Genomic DNA, 11,591 nt, shown 5'->3' with positions numbered 1-11,591 from the left:
ATATTAATGACCTACTAATGTGACTTAAGCCATGTAGGTTGCATATGGAATGAGTCAAAAGGAGGTGACAGTGTTGATAAGGGACATGACAATTTGCTGGGCACAGCCTCAGTCACAGGACATTGAAGGGAGAGTAGAGGCAACAGGCTTGGTGGAATCACGCCCTTTCTTTACTGTGTGGAACAGTCACCTTTGACCCATATTATTTTACCCAAATAGAAGCAGTTCTTCGGTTATATGAAAATAGAGTTCTAGGTTTGTCAATACCAATACCGATGTCAATACCTATATATGAGAGTGAAGGCCATCACAGTTTTCCAGTTTTCAATAACATAGTGGATAATTATATATGATAGTATCTTGGATATCTAAAAGGAGAACTATTTGTTTACCAATTTTCCTCCAATCTTGTTTTCTCTGTTTTGGGTTTTAGCTTATCAGTTTCACAATGGACTCCCTTGTTGCAGCAAACACCAAATTTTGCTTTGACCTTTTTCAAGAGATAAGCAAACGAGATGGTCATAGAAACATCTTTTTCTGCCCTCTGAACCTCTCAGCTGCCCTTGGCATGGTCCGCCTGGGGGCTAGAAGTGATAGTGCTCATCAGATCGATAAGGTGAATATCCCAGTTCTTTTAATTTTTTTTTCCAACTCAATCTTTAAAATTCAGGGTGTGTTTTATACCTATTGTTGTTGTTGTGTGCCATTGAGTGGATTCCAGCATATTTCACTTTAGACTGGCCACGTTTTAAGTGCTCAGTAGCCATGCGTGTGTGGCTTGTGGATTCTGTGTTAGACTGTGCAGCCCTAGATTCTTTAAGTTTGGTTACATTCATTCTTTCACTTTGTCCCGAGGGGGTAGCATTCAGTTGTCATTGTTGTTAGCTGCTGTCAAGTTGGCCCCCAACCCATGGTGAGCCCATGCATAAGGGAACAAAATGCTGCCTGGTCCTGTACCATCCCCATGATCGGTTGTAGATCAGACCATTGTGATCCATAGGGTTTTCAGTGGCTGACTTTTGAAAGTAGATTGCCAGGCCTTTTTTTCTACTCCACTGAAACCTATTCAGCCTCATAGCAACACCCAGTCTCCACTGACGGATGGGTGGTGGTTGAGCATAAGAGGCCAGGAATTGACCCTGGATCTCCCTCATGAAAGGTGAGAATTCTACCTCTGAACCACCCTGCTAGCACTCAGCTACTTCCTTTCTATTCTACCTCACAACACAGACAAAAGAATCATTCACTTTCCTTTAAACTGCTGATTGTTTTGTTTGATTGTCACCATTTTCATTTTCACATTATAAAAATGCTTCTAAAGCTGTTCAGACATCCTGCTGTTGATACTGCATGAAAGACCCCATGCCATTCCACACAGGTGCTCCACTTCGATGAGTTGTCCCAGAATGAAAGCAATGAACCCAACCCCTGTCTGAAAAGCAGCAAACAAGAAGTGATGGTTGACAGCCACGTGGAAGGGCAGGAAAGCACGACGGGGACTCTGAATCCGCAGGTGAGCCGTGCAAGCCCCCATGCCTCTTCTTTACAAACTAGCCATTCTGCTGTACTACCCTTGGCGATGGTTGCTCCAACAAAACATTAGTTCCTGACCATCAACAGCTACAACCACCTCATATGACCTGCCATTCCTTTCTGATTATATGTCCTATATAGAAGCTATATAGAAGCTAGTTTTCTAAAGAGTGTGATCTAGTATCTTCTGTTCATGGTATAGAAACTTAGATCATTGTCCCATTACTCATCTGCTTCTATAGGCCACAGGTCCCCAGAATGGAGCATGGCAGAGCATGATGGGCAGTGATGGGTGGGGCCATCTGAGGGATTCTTATTCTCTCCCTCCACCTCTGCCTCTTCTCAAAACAAAAACAAAAACAAAAAAACAACCCACTGCCACTGAATTGATTCCAACTGATAGCGACCCTATAGGACAGAGTAGAACTTCCCCATAGAGTTTCCAAGGAATGGCTGGTGGATTTGAACTGCTGACCTCTTGGTTAGCAGCCGTAGCACTTAACCACTACACCACCAGGGTTTTCCTGCCTCTTCCATTTCGTGCTAAAATCTGTACTGACACACAAGACGTTTATTGGCTGTCTCATACCAGTTCCAGGAAAAGTATTCTCCAGGTTATATATCACCCTACCTTAGAAAGTTTAAGAGGAAGATGGAGAAATGATTGCCTCTCACTAATATCTTTTTGAACGCAGAGAGAAACGGAACTCACCAATCTGAAATACGCTGTGCATTGCTGAGTCCCCAGATACATTTTTCCTGGATGATCTTTGTACCGGTCTAGGAGCCATGACCTTCCGATGTGTCTATTCTCCCACTCCTCACCTCCCTTCTTCCTAGCTTGCTCCCCTACAAAGCAAAATGACATCTCACTATGCTTCTGTTAAAAAAACAAAAAACATAAAAGCCAAACTTGTACCTTGTTGTTTGCTGCTGTCAAGTTGGCCTCCAACTCTTGGGGGCCCCCATGTACAACGAGATTGGATTGTTGTGATCCGTAAGGTTTTCACTGGCTGATTTTTGGAAGTAGATCTCCAGGTCTTTCTTCCTAGTTTTGTCTTAGTCTGGAAGCTCTGCTGAAACCTGTTTAGCATCACAGCAACATGCAAACCTCCACTGACAGACCAACGGTGGTTTCACATAAGGTGCATTGGCTGGGAATGGAATCCAGGTCTCCCTCATGGAAGGCGAGTATCCTACCGCCGAACCACCATAACTATTATGATAATTGCATTCAGATCATATATTGTTACCTCTTTTACTAGGCTGAGTCTTCAAATGATAAGGGTGAAGTACTCAGTTGCTACTTGGGGAAGCTCCTCCATAAGCTGGACCGAATCCGAACTGATTACACCCTGAGTATTGCCAACAGACTCTACGGAGAGCAGAGTTTTCCCATCAGCCCGGTGAGTGACACAGGCCTGGAGATTAAAGCTACACCTCACATGCATATTTAAAAGTGACTGGGTAGCTGGGTCACCCATCTACCGGCTGATGTGCTATGGACTCGTGGGTGTCTGGACCCACCTTTTTCTCTCTCGCACATTCTGTTTCCCTCCTCCCTCTGCCGACAGCCCACACAAGGCCGGTGTGAGTGGCAGAGTGGGTGCACGAAAGGATCACGGGACCATCAGCCTTCAGAAAAAGAAGGGTTTGATTTTCTTTCCCAGTCAAGGTCCTGGTAGGTACACTTGGTAGTTTCTCTTGCTTTTGGCTCCCGTGAAGACTCTTCTCTAAAGTCACCTTTTGTGCCACAACCAGGCCACCCCCAATGAAGCTGTGCTCACTATGCTCCTAAGAACAGGGTGGTGTAACGGCAGGAGACTGCATTTGGAGCCTAAAGGCTGAGGTCTCCTCCCTCTGGCTAAACAGCTTTATACCTATTGCCAGACATCAATCTAGCCTTGTTTCCTCTCCAGCCGCTAGAGGGAGCCACATACTTAGCAACAGAAGTGAGGGGTGCGCTCAATGGCAAATACACCACACAGCTGGTGAGGGCTGGGCTAGTCAGGGAGGGGGTAACCTATTTTTGACCAAAATAAGTATGTTCTCTTATAATGGGAATGACATTTTATATGCTGGGTTTTAATTCTTCAAAATGGAAGCATTTTGCAGTTAAATCTCTCATGTTTCTTGATATTTGCCTTGTAATGTCTCAAGTGGATTGCCCAAATAAAAGGACATCTGGTAGGATGGGACTGTGCCTTTCTAACCATTGGCTACTTTATGAATAAATGTTCTATATCCAATATTGTCACCTCAATAAGCAAAGTGCCTCTGGCTAATTAAGGCTGGGGATATATGCTGACATGTTTGTTCCTCTGGTGTTTAATAACAGGGACATCCTTCTCATCAGGCTTCTCATGGTTGCCTCACTCCTATTAGCATAATGATAGTATTCTTTTGGCAGTGGTTAGTATTTTATTGTACTATTTTCTACTTGTTTCAATTTAACAGGAATATTTGGATGGTGTGATTCAATTTTACCACACAACGATTGAAAGTGTTGATTTCCGAAAGGACGCTGAAAAGACCAGACAAGAGATTAACTTCTGGGTTGAATCTCAATCCCGAGGTAGGAGAGAACAAAACACATTGTGGCTGGTATTCCCCTCCATTAAAAAAAAAAAAAAAAAACAACAAAAAAAACCCCACCAGCCCAGCTTTTCAGGTTGCTGGCCTGTCAGGGGCCAGAGGTTCACGTGTGTGGACTAGATTCAAAGCTTGCTCTGCAGTTTACGGCGCTTAGACGCTATTGTTACTGATTTTGCTCTTCTGTTCCATCATAAAGATGAAATGCCTGTCAGCCAAGTGCAATGCCAGCAGACTGTGAACTATTTCCATTACTTTTAAAAGAACCAGTAAAAAGTTAAGAATAAGAAGAAATTGTGATTACTCAGATGGAAGTAATGATAATAAAAATCCCAATTCTTACTAATGTTTTAGTAGATACAGGCATTTCTCAACGGAGGAGAGATTTACAGATGGTGATGACTGGTGATAATTTGAGTTCAACATAAATGGAATAATATTTTAATATAAAACTCCCTGCCCAGCCCTGCCTAGCCTCCTTGAAATGGAAGTCTAAATGGACACCTGGACCAATAAGCAACATCATGAGAAATGGAGAAAATATTGCAGTTGTCAAGGATTTGATTTTACTTGGATTCACAATCAATGCCCATGGAAGCAGCAGTCAAGAAATCAAATCCTGTATTGCACTGGGCAAATCTGCTGCAAAAGACCTCTTTAAAGTGTTGAAAAGCAAAGATGTCACTGAGGACTAAAGTGAGCCTGGCCCAAGCCATGGTATTTTCAATTGCCTCATGCCCATGTGAAAACTGGACAATGAATAGGGAAGATCAAAGAAGAATTGATGCGTTTGAATTATGGTGCTGGTGAAGAATGTTGAATATACCGTGGACTGCCAGAAGAATTAACAAAACTACCTTGGGAGAAGTATAGTCAGAATGCTTCTTAGATGTGAGGATGGCAAGACTTCATCTCATGTACATTGGACATGTTATCAAGGAGGGACCAGTCCCTGAAGAAGGACATCATGCTCGATAAAGTAGAGGGTCAGCAAAAAAGAGGAAGACCTTCAATGAGGCAAATTGACACAGTAGCTGCAACAATGGGTTCAAACATAGCAACAATTATTGTACATAGGGTTGTTATGAGTCAGAACTGACTTGACGGCACCTAACAACAATAAGGAAACCCTGGTGGCGTAGTGGTTAAGTGCTACAGCTGCTAACCAAAGGGTTGGCAGTTGGAATCCTCCAGACGCTCCTTGGAAACTCTATGGGGCAGTTCTACTCTGTCCTATAGGGTCACTACGAGTAGGAATCAACTCAATGGCACTGGGTTTGGCTTTTTTTTTTTTTTTAACAACAATAAATGGAAGAGGAGTCAAATTGTGTGAAGATTGCCTTGTGTGGCAGAGGGAATTCAAGTTGCAAGAGGGCAATGCCAGCTTGTAGAACAGGACCTCCATGATGGGGCTTCTAAAGTGGCCGTTCATTCCCAATCTCATTTAAATCCATCTGGCGGCCTAACTGGCTTGCTGGAAGCCCAGCCATCAAATATACTGGCCTGGGTGCCATGCTTAGGCATTGTCAGCAGTGACCTTTTCTGGGTATTAATTTCCATCGACCCTTTATACTCTAACTGTGCTCCTCATAATCTTTTCCTCTTTGCTACCTCAGTTCATGGCCATTTCAAAAAACATACGAAGAGTGCTGCTTGAGAGAAATGTCCTTCTTTGTGAAATACCTACACCCTGCCTGTGTATAACTTGGCAGAGTAAGAGGCCCTTCACTGCTGTGATACTTGCATTAAAAAGACAAACGAACTAAATGTAACTATGAGCCTGACGACAGCTAAATTAGCCAAGTGACCTTGGTGTTGGTGAAGGCTCTGGTTCTCAGTAGCCACATAAGTTGATGCAGTAGGGATGAGAAGATCTTTTGCCTGCATAAAATTATTCCATGATTCTCTGCCACAGTATTTTCTTTAGCAAATGTAAGCCATAATCTCATGTTCTAAATTCTTCATCTTCATATCCAAATTGTTCATTTTCTTTGTTTCAATATTTCCAATGCTTCCATTATAGTTTTGGGGCTCCCTTTTGTTGGTGTGAATTGATCCCTATCATTTTTTAAATTATATTAATGTTTTCAGCATTGACTCCCTCATTTGCCCATAGAATAAAAACTCATCTTCCCTAAAAAAGTATTCATTGACATTGCAGTTGGTCTGTCATATTAGAATTACTTAAGACCTATTCCTTTGACTTCTAACATCTACTACACAATAAAAATAATATACAAAACCAACCCAAACCAAACCCAGTGCCATCGACTCAATTCTGACTCATAGCGACCCTATAGGACAGAGTTGAACTGCCCTATGGGGTTTCCAAGGAGTGCCTGGTGGATTCGAACTGTCAATGTTTTGGTTAGAGGCTGTGGCACTTAACCACCACACCACCAGGGTTTCCTAATAGCACATAAAAAAAACACTAACATTCTTTAATTAAATTGCAGGGAGTTCAAAACCTAAAGTAACTGTCTTTATGTCTTATATTTACTTGTAACTAATACCTTTATATCTATCTCTGTCTATCATCTATCTGTCTATATCTCTGTCTGTCTGTCTGTCTATCTATCTATCATCTACCTAAAGAGAGGGAGAGAGTTTTCTGGGTGGTGCAAATGGTTAAGCGCTTGACTACTAGCTGAAAGGTTGGTGATTTGAACCCACCCAGAGGTGCCTCAGAAGATAGGCCTGGTGATCTTATTCCAAAAGGTCATAACCTTGAAAACCCTATGGAGCACGAGTCTACTCTGCACATGTGGAGTCGCCATGAGTCGGAGCAACCAGCAACCAAATGTGTGTGTGTTTATGTGATGCTGAACAGTTTCAATGGAGTTTCCAGACTAAGGTGAAGTAGAAAGAAAGCTCTGGCAATCTACTTCTGAAAATCAGCTGAGGAAAACCCTATGGACCACAATGATACAATCCCATTACGCATGGGGTTGCCATGAGTTGGGGCCAACTCAATGGCAACGAACAACAACAAATATACATAGATAGATGTGATGAGTGCTTGAGATAGGAAGTTTACTCAATGCTTCTTTCCTCAACGAGCTTATAATAAAATCAGGTGGTGGGATCTGTACTTTGAAAGACAAACCATGGTATAAGATGTCTGATGACAAGTGTCTAAACACAAGTCCTATAGAGAATCAAAACGATTCCCTCAGTGCTCTAATTGGAACCTCCTTTTTTGGGGGTAGAGAGAGTTCTTCTCCTCAACCCCACTCCAGTCCCATCCCCATCTCCACCCAGGACCATGAGTAGTTTGCCTTTCTTGGTTTAGATCTTGAATGAGATCCTCTCCAGTCTTGGGGATGTTAAGCTGCCTTTTTTTATAAGAATTACCTTTGATTCGATTCATACTTGGAATTTTCTCTGGCACGTTTTCTTTAGGTAAAATCAAGGAGCTTTTCAGCAAGGACGATATCAGCGATGCTACTGTGCTGGTGCTGGTGAACGCCGTGTACTTCAAGGCCAAATGGGAGAACTATTTTGACTTTAAAAAGACAGTTGATGAACCTTTCTTTCTAAATGAGGTACTATGTTGGAGCACACGGTTTTCTAGATATTCCATGCATAGTTTCCACTAATAATCATTTGGGGTCTGTATACTCAAATCTAAAACCTAGGTGGCTGGGTGATAGCTTCCATCGATAATAAGACCTAAAGTTCATGAGCATTTTTGTGCCAGGTACTATATTGAGTATTTTATACTGTCATAGCAGCACGTAAGGCACCACAGTATGACACATGGACAGATGGATGGTGGGTTGGCAAAGTGAGGCCAACCCATCAGTGGGTGTGGGACTCTCCTAGGCTGGGTCTCTGGTGTGGCTCAGGACTTCTGATCCAGGCCCTTTCCATCTTAAAGAAGCCCTTCTCAGGGTGGTTGGGCCCAGTGAGAATAAGGCTTTGTGAGTTTGTGGGCTTATCATGGCAGCCCTGTGACTCCCTATATGTCCATGACAGAATGAAAAGAAGACTGTGAAGATGATGAAACAAGAGGGCCTATTTAGAATTGGCTTCATAGAGGAATTGCAGGCACAGATCCTTGAAATGAGGTACACCAAGGGAAAACTCAGCATGTTCGTCCTGCTGCCATCTTCCTCCTCAGACAACTTGAGGGGTCTGGAAGAGGTAGGTCTTTATTTTCATGTCTCTACAAAATATTTAATTATAGATCTTTGGAGTACAACATTATCTACCATCCATGGTTCTGAGGAAGGATGAGCTATCAGAGATACACAGGAATATGTAAATAAGAAACCAGTTGTCGTCAAGGTCAAGCAGACTCTGACTCATGGCAACCGCATGTGTGTCAGAGTAGGACTGTGTTCCGTAGGGTTTTCGATGTTGATTTTTCAGAGGTAGATCTCCAGGAGCTTCTTCCAAGACATCTCTGGGTAGACTTGAACCTCCAATCTTTCAGTTAGCGGCCAAGAATGTTATTTTCGTTTGTACCACCTGAATCTGAAGAGCCATTTATTCCTCATTCGTTTAGACCTAAAGAACAAATGACAAAATGTTGGAGTAGAAGTTTTCACTCTAACTTCATGGCTCTTTGCAATTTTTTTTCTCCAGACCAAGGAATCAGGATGCTGAGTAGCTTGAGAATTGCTGCAAATGAATCAGTTTTTCCTTTGGCTTTTTACTATATTTTGCTATAACTCAGTTGAAGACCCTTTAGTCTTTTTTTTTTTTTGGGTGACCATGGTTTGACAGAAGTGGAGATCCTGATACTGGGGTAGATTATTTGTGGAGTAGGAATTAATCAAGGCTAAGATAGCTCAGCTACATATTGTGGAGATATAGAGGGAGTGAAAGAAAGAGAGGAATATAAGTACATAATTACAACCACAACAACAGCAGTACCATTATGTGACAGCTCTATGTGAAGTAATTTACATATATTATTTTGTTTAATCCCTCCAAGAGTCTACTCATATTATCTCTGTCTTATAGAAAGAAAAATTGAATTCAGCGTGTTAAAGTGAAACTCACCCAACCAGTCAACTGAGCTTTGCCGGACTTGGCACACTAATCTCTCTGTACCCAAATCACACTAGAACCGAAATTGTTCCATAACTTTTTATAAAGAGGGTAGAGATTTGCTCAGAGGAGTTTTAAGTGAAATCAGAGTATTTTGAGGTTTAGACAAAGACCTAGAATTTTGTTACTGAGTGTTGAAATTGACTCAGACCCTTTGAAGTAATTGGGGGCATTCTTTGCAGGCCCATAATCTGACCCTAAATGTTATTTTTTCCCCCTTGTAGCTTGAAAAGAAAATGACCTATGAAAAAATCGTGGCCTGGACCAGCTCCAAAAATATGTCAGAACAAACAGTAGCTGTCTCCTTCCCCCAGTTCACCCTGGAAGACAGCTATGTTCTCAATTCTATTCTACAAGACATGGGCATTGTGGATATCTTTGATGAAAAGAAGGCTGATCTTACAGGAATTTCTCCCAGTCCCGATCTGTACCTGTCAAAGGTTGTCCACAAGACCTTTCTGGAGGTAGATGAAGACGGCACTCAAGCAGCTGCAGCCACTGGAGCTGTTGCCAAGACCCTGTCACGTCCATCCTATGTGCCATTTAATGCCAACCGCCCTTTTCTCTTTTTCATCAGACACAACAAAACCCAAACCCTTCTCTTCTATGGCAGGGTCTACTCTCCTTGAAAGGGGTTCAGTGTCTAATACTTGGGAGCTGGAAAAATATGGCAATACACTCTTGCCCTGGCACAACACGGGTACTTGCACTATTGCCAATATTTAAAGCTGACTACATTGCCCTCACAGCTCCATGCTCCCTCCACCTATCAGAGGTGTTTGTCCTCATCTCTCCCTCATCCTATAGCTGCTTCTCATACAAGTGCATTAGTACTGAAGTGTCCTTGAGCCCTCCTAACCTCTTCGCCACCCTAAGCATTCAAGCATACACATTTACCCTCTGTGACTTGAAGGCAACACAACTCAGAATGGTATTGATTTTAAGTTACTTATATTCTTATCAAGGAACCCTAAAAGTTCAAGTCATTAGACCACTTCTAAGAGATGCAAGATCAGAAACCACTTTAATATGGACAGTAAGAGAAAATATTTAAATGGAATATGTTTTGGAAACCCAGCTCTATGTCTATAGCAGTTGTAATGGAGGTGAGACGCGTGTCTCTTCCCCTTACATCTCCTCCTACTGAGTGGAAGATGTGCTGTGAGGTACTTCTCACTTGGGAGAAAGTAGGGCTTGGGGATGAATTTAAGTCATAGTTGCAGGATTTAAGAATGCCCTACACAGCTCTCGTTTTTCATAGAGCAGGAAAATGACACTTGTGAATTTGATATTGACCCCCGAGTGGCAGATGGATTTGAAAGAGATTGGTCTCAGTTTTCCTTATTGAGTCCCATAGGGTAGTGTCATTAAGCACTCCCCTCTGTCTCATCTTCACCCCCTTCCTCAGAGCATCCCCATCTGTAGGTATTCTTAAATACCCAGCTGCTGAGGTAGGGGAGAGGAGACTGCTTTGTGTATGGACTGCTGGACTCCCCACTCCCCTCTGTCTGTACTCTAGCCACGTGGATCTATTTGTCTGCATGTAGACTGCATGTCTAGCCACATCTTGTGAGTAGCCCAGGCCTGGGCTCTGTGCACGTGGAGACCCTTTTCAGAAGGCCCATTGCCCTCAGATCCTGAACTGCTGTTCCTGTTACCCAATGAGAACCTGGCTCCTGAGTGTTCAGACTCCTGGAGCTGGGACCTTGGTTCTCTGATATGACAATTAGAGTTCTTGATCTCTGCCTTAGCTGAACACTCTGGAATGACCACTAATATGGCTAACTCAAGAAATCGTTCAGTCTCTCTTCTGTAGAGGTGAATTTCTGGTCCTGGTTCTAACCCACTTTCCCTGTCCTGCACTATCACTGTCCTCCTCCTAATTGCCACAGAGTTGATTACGTGTGGCTGTAATTTTTTTGCAGAATGTAGGCTAACTCCACCTGCTGTCATGCTGGCTCCCTATCCCCCTAATTCTCCTATGTACTAGCTCTTCACACAGGCTTCTCATCATGGAAGCTTACTTAGGGTATAAAACGACTTCTCATCGGTAATGTGAGTTGGTTGAAGGCAGCTCTTAGAAGTTCTTTCTCCAGAATACATGTCACATGGATCAAATTTATCTCAGAAAATCAAGGGCTTAGCCTCCCCCGCGGTTCCCTTTGTGGTTGACATACTGGGGCTGAGTTCACGCCTGACGTCGGCATCACTCTCAGACACTGGGGTGGATGACCCGGTGTCTAGTATTTTAATGTTCTTGTTCATTACCTTGGTAAACACGTTTTTCTTTTATATTGGGGTATCTCAGAATTTGAATCATGAGGGGGAAATATCTGTTTAAATAATAAGAGTGAGATTTTTAAATCTTTCTGTAAATCATAAACTCATATTCTTTACTTTGATTGATT

General features: G+C 42.7%; 1 protein-coding gene across 2 annotated transcripts; it reads left to right on the top strand.

Moving 5' to 3' along the window:
• Positions 1-365: 365 nt before the first annotated feature.
• SERPINB12 (serpin family B member 12) lies at positions 366-10,472 on the top strand. Of its 2 annotated transcripts, none has more exons than XM_023544181.2 (7): positions 366-616; positions 1,379-1,453; positions 2,799-2,939; positions 3,991-4,108; positions 7,528-7,670; positions 8,104-8,271; positions 9,408-10,472. In XM_023544181.2, exons 1-7 carry the CDS (start codon positions 449-451, stop codon positions 9,810-9,812), a joined length of 1,218 nt encoding a protein of 405 aa, XP_023399949.2. In that variant the 5' UTR covers positions 366-448; the 3' UTR covers positions 9,813-10,472. The 2 variants fall into 2 exon arrangements, with proteins under 2 accessions (XP_023399949.2, XP_010584996.2); XM_010586694.3 differs by having other exon boundaries at positions 1,379-1,513.
• Positions 10,473-11,591: the final 1,119 nt, after the last annotated feature.

This window comes from Loxodonta africana, chromosome 11 (assembly GCF_030014295.1).
Source record: "Loxodonta africana isolate mLoxAfr1 chromosome 11, mLoxAfr1.hap2, whole genome shotgun sequence".
Lineage (NCBI taxonomy): Eukaryota > Metazoa > Chordata > Mammalia > Proboscidea > Elephantidae > Loxodonta > Loxodonta africana.
This window is presented reverse-complemented; position numbering and strand designations above follow the sequence as displayed.